Source organism: Tamandua tetradactyla, chromosome 4 (genome assembly GCF_023851605.1).
Source record: "Tamandua tetradactyla isolate mTamTet1 chromosome 4, mTamTet1.pri, whole genome shotgun sequence".
NCBI lineage: Eukaryota > Metazoa > Chordata > Mammalia > Pilosa > Myrmecophagidae > Tamandua > Tamandua tetradactyla.
The window spans coordinates 12,944,132-12,961,251 of NC_135330.1; the positions used below are offsets into that span (position 1 = coordinate 12,944,132).

Genomic DNA, 17,120 nt, shown 5'->3' on the forward strand with positions numbered 1-17,120 from the left:
TAGAATCTCGGGCCCCAAGCTTGGCGCTGCAGGTGAGATGCAGGGTTGTCCTCTGTCTTCCCCACCAGGCTTAAGCAATCATTACCTGTCCGGGTCATTCCTATTCAAATCCCTCCCCTGAAAGCAACACACTGATTTCACCCCAGTCTGAATTCCTGCAACTCACACTGAGGGCATCCACCAGGCACCTGACTCACAGAATCATCATCTCATGGTTAGGATCACGCCAGGATCCCTGCCGCATCATTTCCCCAGGTGGTCAGACGGCCCCCAGCTGACCACATCTGGGGCCAGCGGCTCACGGCCCCCTGAGGTAGCCCAGGCCATCTTCAGTCAGTTCTGGCTGTTCCTGGTGTAAGTGTCTGGGTGCTTTTTGCCACAGCCCCCGGTGGGGGGGGGGGTGCAGGAGCAGGGGGCTTGTGGTCTCCATCCCTTCAGCAAACTCCCCCAAAGTAGCACCTGTTCAACATTGTTTTACAAGCAGTTTGCTAACCTGACAGTTGGTAAAACTATATGGAAGGCTGTTATGGACCCAGTGTGAAAGCAAAGCTGGCTCCTCACTGACCACAGGAAAGAGCTGCCTCCCCTATGTGAGAATTGGCTGCACCTCTGGTCCCAACATTTCATTTCCGCTTTCTCCTGTGGGTTTTTTTTGTTGTTGTTTTTTTCAGGATAAGCGAATCTCTCCTTATGTGGATGTTAAAGTAACATTTTGTAGATTGGGATTTATAAAGGCTAAAATTTAAAAGTTTATGATATAGTCTCTTTTTTTCCCTGGAAGTTGTTTTGTGAACTTTGTTGCTAGGGTCATTTTTCCCTGATTCTAATGTATTTTGTCAGGGTTTTTGTAAGAAAAGGAACCTAGCCCTAAAACAGGTTCCCTTACCACTGCAGAAGTGAAAGTTGATTTTTAAAAAGCATCCCTGCCTGAGACTCAAAACTAAAGGTTTTCCTGGATCCATGATCACTACTCTCGGGGAAAGTTCATTCAACCCACATAGATTCCACCTAACCAAGGTCCCAGGAGACCCACACGTCTTCCACTTGCGGGTAAGGAGACCAGGAAGCGTCGTCAGTGCCCAGAACTCTGCTGACCACCTGTTCCTAAGCATTGGACCCATAGCCAGACTAGGGAAAGAAGTACGCTTTCCATATATCGTCATTTAACTGTTTGTGTCGGTCTTTTCCCCAGTGAGAGCTCCATGAGGGTGTGGATCATGCCTGGTTTGTCCTTGAAGGTCCCCACAGCCCTTAGTCTCTCAGTAGGACGCCTGCCTACCTGTTCAACCTCATCTCTCACCTCCCGCTTTGTCACGCAGTCCTTTGGCCTTGCAGGCCCCAAAACTTAACTTTGCAGCTTAACTTTGCTCTTTCACATATTACTGTCTTGGCACTTCCATCTGACTAGAATGACCTTTTTCTCCTTTCCCTGGACTTACTGCTGGGGTTAAATTCACCTTCCCTCCACCACACCCTCACCTTCACCCCACAGCCTTGTCACACCTTATTGTAATTGAATCTTTACACACTCCACAAAGAGTTCCTACAGGGCAGTGTTTTTCCTGCCTCCCCAGTGCTAACCCTGGGCCTGACGCTAGGGAGGGGCTCAAATACTAGCCCCTCCCTCCCCAGCTTGCTTTCATCCACTTCAAAGGGTGAGGGACAAACTGTAGGAATGCTGTCAGGTGATTGTTATCCTGGCTTCCCGGGAGGGAGGAGGCCTGGGCCCTCTCTGAACTTACATGCAGCCTTCTGGGGTCTCCGCCTTCCTCTTCCAGGTACGCTGAGCTATTCAGAAAATGGGTATGAGAAGAAGGTCCCAGCCATATAAGAACCATTCACTCCTTTATTCACTTTCCATGTGGCAGATTCCGAAATATGTGAGGCATCAGTGCCTGGAAAACGGGTTCAAGTTGATCTTTTCCCATCAGTCTCTGCCACTATAATGGCGAAACTCTCCAGCATCTCAGAGTTCCCAGAGTCTTAAGCCCAAGCTCTGAAAAATGGTACCTCCTAGGAAAGGGACTAAAGCAGCTGGAAGAATTGGGGGCTGCAGGCCTGGTTCTAGAACTGCAGGCCTTTGGGGAGGTGGGACTGCTCAGGGCCTTATTAAGACTGGCACAGGGAACCAGTGCTGTCTTCCAAAGGGACAAGACCTCAGGCCCACAGGAATTAAGAACAGGTTGCCAGTCCTAGCTCAACCAGCTTTAGGTTTCCCAACCTTTCTAATTCCTTCCCAAGCCCCAAAGGGCTCCACCTCATGCACAAAACCCTAGGCAGGTAGCCCCTGCTTGTCTCCTCTGCCCTGCTCCCTTTTTAGTCGAGAGACCCTGCCCTTGGCTTCCTCCCATATCCCAAGCTACTCTCAGAGTCCTCCTACCAACCGTGCCTAGTGCCTGGTCAGGTGTCATGCTTCCCCAAGAGCAAGGATCCTTGGTCTCCAAGATTCTCCAATGCATAGTACTGCTCCTGCCATGGAATTAAAATTCCTTTTCTTGGGTGACACTTTGGAGATCAGCATCTCTTCCCTCACTGACAGAGGGGGAAGGAGGGACCCCAAGAAATGTCAGAGCCTACCTCCTGCTGCATGGTTTAACCTACCTGTCTGAGTCCTCTTCTGAAACCCCCCGGGATTACCACCCAGTCCCCCCTCTACTGAGGTCAAGGTGCTAGATTTAGCCATGTCTCTGTAAGAACACCCATCATCTGCACCTGTGTCTGCCTCTCCTTCCAGGGTGTGCATTCCTTGTGGAAAGGGACTGTGGCTCAATGGTCGTTGGCTGAACAAAGTATCCCAGGGTAGAGGCAAGCAGAACCCGCAATTGAATTCTCACCCAGTACACCCCCCCCCCTGTATCCCACACCCGCCTCCTCATATCCAATCATTGCCTACACATATTCTTCCACTTGGGTGACCTCCAGTTCTCCCCCCAATATATTTCCTCCCCTTCCAGCAGCTGCAGACACAGAAGCTACAAGAAGACCCACATCGATTTACATCCACGAGATCTGATTTGAGGAGAATGACCAAGACTTGGGATTGGTTCATCAGTCCTCAGTGAGGAATTCAGGTCGATCACTGAGTTAGAGAAAGAGCAAGAACATAAACTCAAGGGCCTTTGGTGGTGGGGGGTGGGGGAAGGGGGGAAGCATTAACCAAGCACAAGATTCCTAAAAGAAGCTCTGAGACATGGAAATGTAGAGGACAGGGACAGTGAGGGCAGTAATACTAACCACAAAGAGAAGTCAAGGATCTAAGGTCTTGGCTATTGTTCCAGTAGAGTCTTTCGAGGAGGCACCAAATGTCCAGAGTAGCTGGCATACTGACTGAGAGGACACCGAGCTCAACTCAGAACCAGAGAACGGCTGCCCTAGGTTGCCTCCCATTTCCCGTGGAACGGGGTGGGAGTGGGTAGGTAGTCATGTACATGCATTGCCAGGGTGAGGGGGGTGTTACATGAGCAGAGGAATCTCAGCAAAGAACACTTTCATGCAGGATTCTAAGGGCCCCAAATTCTCCCATTTAAGTGTCGCAGGTTATTGAGTTAAAAGGCATCTCACATTTCTTATTTAAAGTGTAAATGATCTGTGTGCTGCAGAATGCCTTGTGCAAACCTCATTGGGAATGGGTCTTTTAGACTCACTTTCCTCCTCAAAACAAGGCTTGAGAAAGCCCTTGGGCTTGGAGGAGGGGCACTTAGAATAGAAGGAAATCTAAGGAAGTGGGTTTTGCCACAGTACTGCCCAGCAAGGATAGAATGACTAGACAGAGCTCCTTCAGATTGGCAGTCCCCTGATCTGACTTTATTGCCAGACAGTTTTCCTTTAGGGACTAAGACTCTGATATCTATCCCTGAGTCACTTAGGGGAGACTAGAGGAAGAGTCCTAGGAGCTGGGAAGAAACTAGGCTGAGGATAGGAGTGCCCAAGAGGGAGTCAGGCTGGGCTGGGACCAGGCTTCCCCTTCTTCCTCAGTTTCATTCTGTTTCTTCTGAGTTTCTTCATCTTTGGCATTTTGCATCTTGTCTGAACTCGGATGATCCAAAGTCCCACAGCCAGAATTACCAAAAGCAAGAGGAAGAGCAACATCTTGATCAGGAGGCAGAAGGGAAATGATGCTTTCTCAGATGGGAAGCTAGGATCTGAGAAGGAAAAAAGAGAAAGAAACATGTCAGAGGAGAGATCCAACAGATGCCTACCCCAAATTCCATGGAAGGGATCTCAAGTCACAATGAGTTGATGTCACTTTTCAAGTATCTCTTTCGCTTGGGTGACTACCAGCTCTATTCATAGAATATATATATATAAAATGTCATGAAAGTTTATATATGTATATAAAGGAAATGCTCTATTTAAATAATAATTCATCTGGGTCCTCTTGTATAATACAAAATTCTTCCATGATCTAGGAAATAGATCTTGGGAATAATCTTAAGCTGAGCAGGAAAAGGGGAAAAGAAGAGACCTTTGGAAGTTTGGGGTGTAGGAAAAGAGAGAGCTCCCTCTCCAACTCAGGCGTCAGGTCTCTGTGGGAAAAGGTTAAGTTGTGGATTCCATGTACTCTCTTGGGATGAGTTGGGGAGGGAGATGGTGGCTCCTTCCCCTATAGAATGGCCTTGAGGCAAATTTCCTCCAGTAGCTCAAGGGCTCTCTCTGGTCTCCTGGTACCTGTGCAGAAGGGCCCCACTGGGATGGGGCGGGAGCTGGCACTGCTGACAGGGTTGCTGGCCTTGCAGGTGTAGGAGAGGGCATTGTCCCCAGGCCTCCAGGATGTGCTGAGGATAGGGCCTTCATGGGTTGCATCACTGCTGTCCCCCGAGGATATCCAGCGGTAGGTCTCATCCATGCCTGCCTTCTCCATAGAGCATGCTAGAGATATGTTGCAGGCATCTTCCCCAGAGATCTCAAAGTTCACAGTGACTCGGGGCTCTGACAGCCGTCCTAGATGAGGAGGGAACACAAAGACTTTCTAAATAATCAGGTATTGGTTCAGTTTTCCTTAACGCTGGGGACTCGGTACTGTCATCTGAGAACCTCTTCACCTCTAACAAATAAAGACAAACAAAATTCCAGCTACCGTAAAACCTGTGACTCCAGGGTCCCCAGGATAGATACCAAGGTAGGTATCTATGCCTTTGGCATCTTCTACTTTCTCTTTCTGCCTTCTGTCTCTCGCTCAACTTTGTACCCGACCTTCCTCCATGCCCTACTCTGCCTCCCAGATCCCATAAAATAATATCACCCTTCCCAGGAGTGCTTATATTTTAATCAGTGTCTCTTCAAGATTCAAGGTAAAATGGTAATGTGACAGGCACTGAGAAGAAATTTGGGTTCTTCTCAAATTTCTTTGAGAGAAGTAGAGAAGTAGAGAAGAGATATTGAATAGGGCCCCTCAAGGCACACGTGGGGATGAAAGCCTCCAGAATGAAGACGGTGTTCATCCCCAGGATGCAGACACCCTGGTAGAGAACTGAAATGGCCAAAGAGCTAGTGAGCAGGAGCCTTCCCCAAGAAACCATTGCAGTGCACTCAGGTTCCCTAGAGGGTTTGCGTGGAGCCCATGATCCCTCTTGCTGCACTGGGCACCTCAATAGAAAAAGCCTCAGTGTCTCAACACCCGTTGCTTGAGGTCACTCCAACTGTGGCTGCAGCTCAAACAATAAAGGGTAGGGCAGACAGGAGATGATCTTCCTTCCTGTCCCAGCCCCTCAAACTATAAACCAGAATCCTGAGATTCCTACTCCAAGACACAGGAAGCTCAAAAGAGCCAGAGAAGGCAGCTCCATGGTTCCCAGCCCAGACTCACTGTAGACACGTAGATTGTAATGCTGCATGGTAGAGATTTGGGTTGTCCTCAGGTTGACTTGGGCTTGGTAAGGCCCTGAGTCCTCCCAGCTCAAATTGTTGATCTGCAGGGAGTAGCTGGGACTCAGAAAGTTCACACGGCCCTGGTAGCGAGTGTTGGTTACCATAATATTAGCTGCATTTCCCTCTTTCTCTGGCACCACAGTGGCAAGCCTTATGTGGGAGGACCAGATGATGCTCCCAACCTCTTCATCTGACAGTATTTCCAGGGGGAGGATGATGGACTCTTGAAGGACTGCAACCACTTCCTCAGGATCCACACCATCCCCAGAATCCCCTTTGGCTATAAAAATAGGAAGAAGAGAGATGGAAACAGCTCAGCTGGTGTCTCTGGTCTGCTGAGCTTGGCAGGGAGGCTGTGGTCTCAAGGGTGGAGAAGATAATTTTATTGCTTAATCTAGTCCTCCTGTTGCCTCTTCTGGCTCTAGCTTTCTGCTGCACCTGAGTTGAGTGCATACCGGGGGGATAGCTTCCATCTGTCTCAATGGCCAAATTTCATCTTTATCTTTTGCCTCCCTGGGGCTGCACCTCCGCCCCACACCACCACCACCACCTTCAGTTCTCCAGTTTTCTTCACCTCTCAATCCTGCCCTGAAGCCATAGCCTATTCCTCATTGCTCCAGAAAAACTGAAGTGTTCAGCCCCAAAGAAAGGACCCTGCTAGCCCAAGGCCCCAGCAGAACAGAGAGGGAAGGAAATGATCACGCACGCGCTGGTGCTGGCAGTCTCACTCACCTTCCTGGAGCAGCAGGAGAAGAAACAGCCAAGCCAGGGCTCCCATGTCAGCGGCTTGGTGCTCTGGGAGGTGTGACTTGGTTCGTCTCCAAGGCTGTGAAGAAGAAACTGTCGGGAGGCTCCTGGAGAGAGAACGACTGACAGCCCTGAGGAAAAGGAAGTGACCCTCACCCTATCCAGTGGCCCTCCAACTTCCTCCACCCTGTCCATCAGGAGAGAGTTCTCTTTCAGAATCTGATTGTCAAGATGGTTTTCCCTCCCTCTCACTGCCTGTCCATCAAGTCCAGCTGAAATCTGCTTCCTAGATGAAGCTCCCTGGACTCCCCACCTTCTGTATTCCCGGACCACCACACACACCACCCACCCCAATCAATTAGAACAGACCTGCCTGATCTAGACTTGTCATTTGGTGTTCAGCCTTCTCTCCTCAACTGTCTTGGCAGTTGCTATATTGCTGTGATCATTTGATCTTATAAACCTTATAAACATCTGTATCTCCCCAGGCAGACTTTATCTCTTGTTTCCTCCATATGCCCACTATTGCTGCCCCCACGCTAGAAACATGTTAGCGCTCGATTGACAGTTTTATAATGGATGAATAAATGAAGTCTTTCTATTTAAAGCTAGTTATATTCCCACTAGAGAGACTATTTGGGAGGTGTGTCTGCATGTGTGGCCCTCTTTAAAAAAAAAAAAAGCGGTTTTAACCAGAGAGCTAGTCCAGGTAATTAATATTATGGAAAGACTTTAACTCATTTAGTGAGAATATGATGCTCATCAAAACTACAGGAAATCCGATTCAGGGTGATTCAGATTCAAGGGATCAAAGTAAGGAAAAAACCTTCCTGCCCTCAGAGATGGCCGGGGTGCAATGAAGTGCCTTGGAGGTAGCTTCTATATCTATATATAGTATTCAAGCTAGGGTGGACAATCATTTACTTGGAATTTTTGCACCATCTCTGGCATCAGATGGACAAGCAGAGTGGATAATCATTAAGGCTCTTCTAAACCTCAATTCTGTGATTCTCTGCTGGGAGAAGGAAGCAGCAGAAGTATCTCAAGACCAAGGGTACAGTGGAAGCATGTATATTCAATTCAGGTCCTATATCAACATTTCAATTTTTAGGTTATCAAATTCGACCCTTAATCAAATGTTTATTGAGCAGCTTCTATGACCCAGACACTGTCCTAAGTGCTGAGGGATTAGCAGTGCCCTAAAATTTTTTATCCTCACTTCATGGAGCTCACAGTCTTACCAAAGGAAAATTAGGGACAGCCTGTAACCAGGGGACTTAGCAAAGTTGGAATCAGGAGGATCGGGGAAAGCCTTCAAGGAAAAACAGTATTTAACCTGAGACCTCAAGGATCAGTATGATCTGCTAGAAGAAGAAGAAGGTGAAGTGGATAATTCTTAAAAGTTCGGTTCATGAGGATCAAACCTCAGGTATTGGGATTTTTTTTTAAAAGACAGATCAGTCAGAGTCCAAAAACTTTTTGATGTAATCATTCCCGCTGTTAAAAAAATAATAATAATAAAAGTAAGGCAAGAAAAGAAAACAAGGCCAGACAGATAATGTCCCGAATTTAAAGGGCAAGTGTTGTGTTAGGCTGTCTGAGCAACAGATGCAGGAGTTAGCAGTGGAAGAGCTTTCATGGGGGTAACGTCTGTGAAAGATAAAAGAGGAAGACGCAGGACAGGGCAGGGAGAGCCTCAGATTATGACGTGGCCCCTATAGCCCCCACTAACTCAGCAGGGTGCTCTGAGCAGAGATGGCCCCTCAAGGAGGCCCACTGGCCAGGAGGCTATGTCCAGGCATTAGCCCTGTCAGCACCCTCAGTCATCGGATGGGGGCCACCCAGGAAGAGCTGGCTCCTGGAGGTGCACCGCTAGAAGTTGTCAGTTGCCATGCTCTTTACAGCTGAACAAGTTCTTTTTTTTTTTTTTTTCACTCAACAAACATGTATTGAGCTTCTACTGTGTTCCAGGAGCTGGCATAGGTGCAGGGACTATGGTGGTGAAAGAAGCAGAGCCGAGCCAGCCCTCATGCAACTGGCCATACTAGTGGCTACTGGCAGCCTTGACCTGTCTCTACTTCTTACCCTGTTACTTTTTTTTTTTTTAATTTTTACAAGTTTTTCTAGAGCCATTGCAGGTTAATAGAAAAGCTATGTAGAAAGTATATAGAAAGTATTTCCATATAACCCCATCTACCCACCGCGCCTCCCCACACAGACATGTTCTCTTTGATTTCCATTATAAATTCTGAAAGTAGGGAATCTCTCTCACTGCCTTTGATGTCTTGGTATTTGTCAGCATAGCCAAGGGAGGAGGAGCCCCATTCTGACATCTTGTTCCCAGCCCCATGACCCACTTAATGCTGTTCTGATGTTGGACGCTTTCTTGACAGAATCTGAACTGATGTTTGCCCCCTGGGCAGAACCAGCTTTTCTGCTTCAGGACTTTCCCTAAAGCAGTGGAAAGTTGCTTAGCCCAAATGCAGGTGCAGCTGGGAAACAGAGGGGCTAGTGAGCATCCCCTCAGAAGCAACCCTCAGGCAATGGAGGGCTGAATCAGTGGATAAATGTCCTGCCCTTCTGCAGGACCATTCTGAGAAATGTTCTACAGAGTTCCTCAGAGGGACTGAGCCACAGTTGCCCACAGCAGTCATCAGCTATTCATGTACCTTTTATTGGCTTTTCTCTTTTCTCTGTTTCATTTTCCCCACTTCATCAACATCTTCCTGGGTCATCTACCAGAAAGATTTCCAAAACTCAAGTTCTTGTTGAAGGGTATGCTTTCAAAGGAACCCAAGCTAAGACACATTATACAATAAAGTAGTTGAGCCAATACAACTTAGATCCCGTCTCTCTTGGGCCTGGGTCTTTAGGAACAACAGAAGTGAATGAGAATTAAACCTTCCTCCCCTTCTCCTGATATAACAGCCATGGGAAAGAGGAACCAGTGAAAAATTGGTCCTGCTTTACTAAAGAGGTTGCAAGGATAATATAGGGTCAAACCTTTGACCCAACTTTCTCCTCGGGTTCCCATTAGATCAGGAAGGTAGAGCCCATGGTAGAGCCATGGTCCTGGAAGAACCATTAACAAGTAAGGGCCAAATGAATCACATCCTCCCTGGGGCAAAGCATGTTGACCCATACATGCCTTCATCTCTGGGTCTGCCTGGGCACTTCATATGTGGCGTCCCTTTTTTTCTTGTCTAAGTATCAGGGTTAAAAGCATCATTGCTCAGCTGAAACATAAAGGTGGGTGGAGAGAACTGAAACAATATGCAAATTATTGAAGTGCACCCAAAAGGGTCATTATGAAATGGAAGAGAAAGGACATTCTTAGCAGAGGGGCCAGACTGTGCAAGGTCCCTGAGGTGGATGCGAGCAGGACCCAGGGAGGCAGAGGCCAGGGTGGGTGGAGAGAGGGAGGTGGAGAGTAGTTGAGATGAAAGGAGAACTGTAGATGTCTCACAGGGGCCTTGGATACCTGTTCAAAAGTTTGTAAGCTTTCTAAACATGCAAGTTATGTTATACTGCCTCAAGAAGTTTACCTTTGAGAGGGAGGGAAAATACAGGAGAGGAGGTGGAGAAAGAACATGAGGTAGGAAGAGAATTTTTTTGCTGTTGATTTTTTTTTTAAAGATGGGAAAGACTTAAGTATATTTAAGTGCTGAAGAGAAGGCGCCAGTAGGGAGAGGGGGTTAAAATGAGATGAAGGAAAGAAATGCGACGATCAATGGCGCAAGGTCAAGGAGAAGATGGGAGAATCTAAGATTCAGAATATAGGAAGACGCTTGGCCTTAGACTGCAGGTAGGCATTGCATTATAATAAGAGGAGAGGAGGAAGAGAGGGGGAGGTAAGTAGGTTTGTATGTGGCAAGAAGTTAAGGGGGTGGGGGACTCCTGTCTGCTGGTTTCAATTTTCTCTGCAAACTACAGGCAAAGTTATTTGCCAAAACTGAAGGTTAAAGTGTATGTGTCAGAGGCAGGAACAAAGTTTGAAACAGATGAGGTGACCGTGTATCCAAGTTTCTTGGGACAGTCTCCATTGAAGCCTGTTATTCAGGCCTCTTTCACTCTCAGAAGTGTTCTGGTTTGGATGATAAATTATGTGGTTATTTTAGAACAGGAGCAAAATCATATGAAAGGAATCCCAGTGAGATGGCTAAGCTGTAAGAGTTTAAGTCTGCCCTTAGTTTTTGTTGTCAACTAATTGGTCTGAGGAGCTGGAAGAAGGCAGTAGGATGGGCAGTGGATAAGAGCATGCATCTGGAACCAAACTGCTTGGGTTTCTTCATTGGCGAGATGGGATCCTTACAATACCCACTTTCCAGGGTTGTTGTGTAGGCACTTAGCACAGAGCTTGGCACATGGTGAGGGTTCCATGAATGTGAGTTGGGGTTATTACAGGGGGCCAGTTAAGCCTAATGATTGTGGCTTTGGCATTCTGCCAAGACAAGGGGCCTCTGTGTCACTGGCCTGGGTCTGTGGCTATGAAGAGAATACTGAGGAAGTTTCTAACATAAGAACATGAATAGGCTTATTCGAGAGCCTTAGCTGGCAGCAGCAATCAGCCCCTGGGCTGAGACAGCTGGCATTCCTGCAGGATGTACAGCCAGGATGGGCTGTGCTCCAGCTCCACATTTTCCATGCCAATAGCCTGTTCTCCAGATAGGCCCAGTATGTGTGCAGAGATACATCACGCTGGGCTGAACCCCCTACCCAGGGCCAGAACAACTTATTTCTTGTCTCTCACCATCTCATACCCCACAGCGGACACACACACGCATGCGTACACACACACACACACACACACACACACACACACACACACACTCTTACCTCAATTTACCTCTAAGGCATGGTTTGTCTGTCATTCTTTCCTAAAATTGACTCAGTGTGTTCCTCCAGATTGTAGGTGCTCTCATTCCCTTATGCAGGTTTTCTCAAAATACAGGTTTTATATACCCTGCATCATAATCACTTGGGAGGCTGGTTAAAATGCTAACTCCTTTGATCCCACTCCAGACCCACTGAAATAGGATGGGGGCTGGGGCTCAGGGGATACTGTAAACCCACCTGCTAACCAACATCCCCAGGTAACTCCACCGTACACTCAAGTTTAAGAACCCCTACGCTGTACCTGCTCTTTTGTTTTGCGGAAGCAGAGAGGAGCTCCCCAGGCCAGTCTTTTGTCTCCAATCACAAAGGTTTCTTTCCCCTGAGTAGAGCTGTGAAACCAAACGACATTTCTACTTCCTTCTTGGGCTGGGCTGCAGGTAGAGCATGAGAGGGCTCAAGGGGCTTTCAATCTGGTGTCCGGGGAGTCCTCAAGCTCTGAAGAGGTGTCTCGTAGGACGGCTGCAGGAAAGCAGGTTCAAGGTCAGGGAGTTTTGCCCTGAGAGGTTCTGCTTTTATCTTTTTACATATGAAGGTTCTGAAGCAGAACTTATTTGAAAAAAAAGGGTACTGTTGCTAAAAGAGAAAAAAGTTTAAAAATGACTGATCTTGTCCAACCCCTTATTTTACAAAAAAACAAACAAACAAAAATAAAAACAGAGGTTCAGGTGCCAAAGGGCTTCTTTAAGGCCCTTACAATTTAATGGCAAAGGTAGGGCCAAAATCTGTTCTCCTGGTATCTTGCAGAAGGATTGTACTTGCTTAAATGAATTAGGGACACAATAGAGCTTTATCTGGTGATAGTCCTTATGGCAGTTTGCTGCTGTATGTACCCCAGAAAAAAGAAACATGTTCTTAAATTTAATCCATTCCTGTGGTTGTGAACCCACGGTAAGAAAGACCTTCTGATGAGGCTACTTCAGGTAAGGTGTGACCCACCTCAGTCAGGATGGGTCTTAGTCGTATTACTGAAGTGTTTTACAAACAGAATGAAATTAAGACAGAGAGAAGATCACAGGAAGCAAGAGAGCCTGCTCCCATCAACACAACCTGGAAAAGAAGAGAGAACAGGAGAAGCCACCACGTCCCTTGCCATGTGACAGAAGAGCCAAGGATCTCCGGCAGCCAGCCCCAGAATGCTAGTCTTTGGGAAGAAAGCATCTCTTTGATGGTACCTAGTATTAGGCAGGGTTCTCTAGAGAAACAGAACCAACAGGAGATAACTGTAAATATGAGATTTATCATGGTGATGAATATTCAACTAGGTGATGATATTGCGAGCCATTGATTGCACACCTAGTATGGAATGTTCATATGTTAATGTTTGTGTTGCATGTTGGTTGGTTTTATTAATAAAAATTTTAAAATCTATATGAGATTTTTCAAAGTGTCTCATGCAACTGTGGAGACACAAGAATCCAAGATCCGTAGGGCAGGCTGCATGCTGGCAACTCCAATGAAGGCTCTAGACAAATTCCACAGGAGAGACTGGCTGGCTGAAGAAACAGTGAAAATCCTCTCTTCTCCCTTAAAAGTCTTCAACTGATTGGATCAACTCCAACTATCTGGATTCTCTCGTTTGTGGAAGACACACTCTTAGTTGATTGTAAATGTAGTCAGCCATAGCCACAATCACCTGACTGATGATTTATTAACCAGCCATGAAATATCCTTGCAGCATTGGTTAGGCCAATGCTTGCCTGCCCAGACAACTAACTGGGCACCATCACCTGGCCAACTTGACACCTGAACCTAACCATCACACACTTTGATTTGAAATTTCTTTTAGCCTCAAAACCATGACCTAGTAAATTCCCATTGTTTTACCTGACCCATTTCATGTTATTTGCTTGAGCAGGCTAGGAAATGAAAATAGTTCTGCACATAGAAATCCCTCAGTAAATATTATGATGGTTAGTGTCATTATTAATTTATATTTATATTAATTTGTATTTGAGACTGGAGGCACTCAAAGAATGTGGTGTGAAGGAAACAGGGAGTAGCCTGAGGGGAGCCAGCTGGTTACCCCCAGTCTGCACATGATGGTATTTGTCTTAGTGAATTCAGCACTGTTCAAACTCCAGCCCTCTGCAGCATGGGCTCATCCTTGTCCCAGAGTTGATCAGAATCTAGAAGGTTGCCTCATTTTTATCAACACTGATGCCAACTGACCCTAAAATTACCCATTCACCAACAAATATTTATTAAGCTCCAATTAAGTGCCAGGCAGTGTTCTAGGTATGAGGCTATAGCTGTGGACAGGAAAAACATGGAGCTTACATTGTCATTGGGGCTGAGGAAGAGGTTAGTAATATACAATAAGTAAATATATAATACAATGTTTAGTGATAAGTACCAGGAAAAATAAAGAGCAAAGCAAGCTAAAGGAATAGTGACGGAGGCACGAAGTCTACTTTGCTACTTCGGTCAGGGTGTCCAGATGAGATATGCCACAGGCACTCCATTGCCCTGAATGTGGCATTGCTTCCCTGTACACAGTCAGCATGAGAACTCAATCCAGAAGGCTGCCTGGCGAGTATGAAGTCAGAGGGAAAGAAATGATGTATGAGTCAACAATTTGATGGCCACCGGGCTTGGACACCCTGTTGTGCTCATCTATGTAGTTTGACTCTTACTGCCAGGCTGAGTGGATATAACAGCCTGGCTGACAATGTCTCTGTGCAGAATTCAGATGGCGCTGACAGGGTTCGCTTCTGTGATACTCCTATAGCAATGTGTCCACTCCTACCCCATTTCATTTTTCAATTAAGGTAAATACCTTCATTTGATCATGTATTTCTGTAGGGATGATTTGCATATCCCTGGATCTCTGATCCATTAACTATTGACTCAATCTTTAGGTCTCAGAAGGCAATCTCATCTTCTCTCTTTCCAAGGATATCTACTCCCCTAAATCCTCTCCCCCAATTAATTTTTTTTTCTTAATTCAGGCGGCATCTTTCCCATTATGAGATATAAAACCTCTTGACAGGGAAGACTCCTTCTTGGTTTCATGCACCCATGGCACTCCTTTCTAGGGCAGAGAGGGGCTGTCTGAGATGGTGGCCTCAGAGCTTAGTTTAGGTCGTTGGTTGTGATTCAAAACATCCTGGATCCAAGAGGTTCTGCGGTAACAGCACACCAACAATGAGACATCTTGTTTCCATCTGTGGAAATGGTTGAGAAGTGGGAAGGCCTTGGGGATTCCCCTGATCAGTCTACTAGAAGAGGAAATGGAGAGTGAAAAAGAGAAGTGGAGGGTTTAGGGACAGCTGTCACAACCACTCTGTGGGTAGAGGAAGAAGAGGTAGAGAGGAGAATGTTCCTAGGATTGACGACTCCTGGCACTGGAAATAGTCAACTTGGCTGACTGAGAATAGCTTTCTGGGGGGAAAGGGAAGGTCTATAGCTCCTAACACTTTACTTTTCAAAAGCACATCTGAGGAGGTATTACCTGAAGGCCGACAATGGTTTCTAAACTTTTAAAAATCCACACAGGGTGGGCTACAGTGGCTCAGCCAGCAGAGTTCTCGCCTGCTATGCCTGAGACCCGGGTTTGATTCCCGGTGCCTGCTCAGGCAAAAAAAAAAAAAAAAAAAAAAATCCACACAACCCTTTCCTCAAAAGAAACATTATAAGAAACCCAATATGTAAAACAGATAGAAGTGGACTGTTCTGGTAGAATTAAGAGGGTACAGCCCCTCACAGCACCTTGCTTAAACCCTGAGGCCACTCCTTGGAGCTGTGGTGCCCTCTCCGCTCAGGGCACGCCAGATGGGCAGAGAAATGAGACAGTATTGAGCAGATAGGACTCTAGGTCTTCCACCCTCATTTAAATTTGAATTGCTGGAATTTCCCCTATTTTACCTTTTGGGTTTATGAAATAATTTCCTGTTTGTGGGGGGTGGTGGTGGTGGTGATTGTGGTAGTGTCTTTAACAATCATGCTGGGAAAGCTGGATAACCACATGCAAAGAATGACAGTGTGAATTAATGCAAATGTTCTAAGAAATGCTCATGATGATGAATATGCAACTCTGGGATGATATTGTGAGTTATTGACTATATAACAAGAATGGAATGATCATATGGTAAGAATGTTTATGCTTGTATGTGGATATGTTTCATAAATAAAATGGAATAAAAATCCAATAAACTTCCTTTAAAAAAATGAAAGTGGACCCCTATCTCACATCATATACAAAAATTAACTAGAAAATGGATTAAAAGTCTAAATATAAGAACCGAAACTATAAAACTGCTAGAAGAAAACACAGACCATATTTAGGACCTTCTATAAGGCAATGAATTCCTAGACTTTGTGCCAAAAGCCCAAGCAACAAAAGAAAAAAAAAAAAAAAACAGATAAATTAGACTTCATCACAATGAAAAACTTTTGTGCATCAAAACTCATTAGCAAGAAGTTAAAAGACAACCTATAGAGGCACTGGGGATCAACAATGTCATCCTGACCAAAAGGGAGAAAAGAAGAATAACAAATAAGGTATCAGTGGCTGAAGGAGTTCAAAAAGACTCAAGAGGCTACTCTGGAAGTCACTCATGCAAGCTTCAGTGAGACATTGCTACCTACCATAACTTGCCAAACCCCAACCAAAACCATGCCTGCCAATCCTGAGGAATACCTAGGGCATTATATAAGGTTCTACAAAGGTTCCATGCACTAGGGTAACTCTCCAAAACCTGCAACCTACAGATGGGTCCCTGGACCAGACAAGTCCTGAAATGCAGAGGGACCAGCCCTTCCAGAACATCAACTAGTTCCATCCCCCTACCCATATTATCGACAGCCCCTCCAACATGAAAAAGTTGGAAAGGGCATAGCCCAAATACCCCTAAAGAGTGGGAGAAAGATCAAAGGTGATGATGGAGTTATACAGAAAAGGTAGATTTAACAAATGAGTACAAGTGGTGAATCATTGTACTGATATTTCTTTTAGTCTCCAGTGCCTTAGAACAGCTAGAAACAAAAACCTAAAATTGTGGAATTGCAACCCATACCAAACTCTGAAATCTGTTCTACAACTAATTGTTCTGATGTACTTTGAAATTTTTTGCTTTTTTGTATATATGTTATTCAAAGAGAAGGAGTAGTATAGCAGAAAAGATAGGATTTAACAAATGAGAATGACAGCTGAATCATTATATTGATATTTCTGTTGGTCTCTAGTGTCTTAGAACAGCTAGAAGAAAAAACAAAAAACCATGGAACCGTAACCCATCCTAAACTTTAAAATCTGTTCTTTAACTACTTGCTAAAATGTACTTGGTACAAAAAACATGAAAAAAATAAAATGTACTCAGAAATTTATTGCTTTTTTGTGTGTATCTTATATTTCACAATTTTAAAAAGTAAAAAAAAAGAAAAAAAAAAAAGACAACCCACAGAATGGAAGAAAATATTTGGAAACTGTGTATCTGATGAGAACTGCTACAACTCAACAAAAAAAGGCATCCCAATATGCGAATGGACAAAGGATTTGAATAGACATTTCTCCAAAGATGACTCCAAACGGTAATATGTACCTGAAAAGATGCCCAACATCATTAGCCAACAAGGAAATGCAGATAAAACCATAATGAGATACCATTTCA

At 45.5% G+C, this 17,120-nt stretch overlaps 1 protein-coding gene across 1 annotated transcript; it reads right to left on the reverse strand.

Moving 5' to 3' along the window:
• Positions 1–1,768: 1,768 nt before the first annotated feature.
• On the reverse strand, positions 1,769–6,743 carry SLAMF9 (SLAM family member 9). Its single transcript, XM_077155727.1, has 4 exons — positions 6,601–6,743; positions 5,807–6,148; positions 4,669–4,941; positions 1,769–4,142 (listed from the first exon to the last, which is right to left on the reverse strand). Exons 1-4 carry the CDS (start codon positions 6,644–6,646, stop codon positions 3,937–3,939), a joined length of 867 nt encoding a protein of 288 aa, XP_077011842.1. The 5' UTR covers positions 6,647–6,743; the 3' UTR covers positions 1,769–3,936.
• Between the last annotated feature and the right edge of the window lie 10,377 nt (positions 6,744–17,120).

Coding starts and splice junctions, on each gene's coding strand:
- SLAMF9 (XM_077155727.1), bottom strand. CDS start 6,646: ATGGGAGCCCTGGCTTGGCTGTTTCTTCTCCTGCTGCTCCAGGAAG. Junction 4,942..5,806: donor TTACAATCTACGTGTCTACA/GTGAGTCTGGGC, acceptor CTCCTCATCTAG/GACGGCTGTCAGAGCCCCGA. Junction 4,143..4,668: donor AGTGGGGCCCTTCTGCACAG/GTACCAGGAGAC, acceptor TTTCCTTCTCAG/ATCCTAGCTTCCCATCTGAG.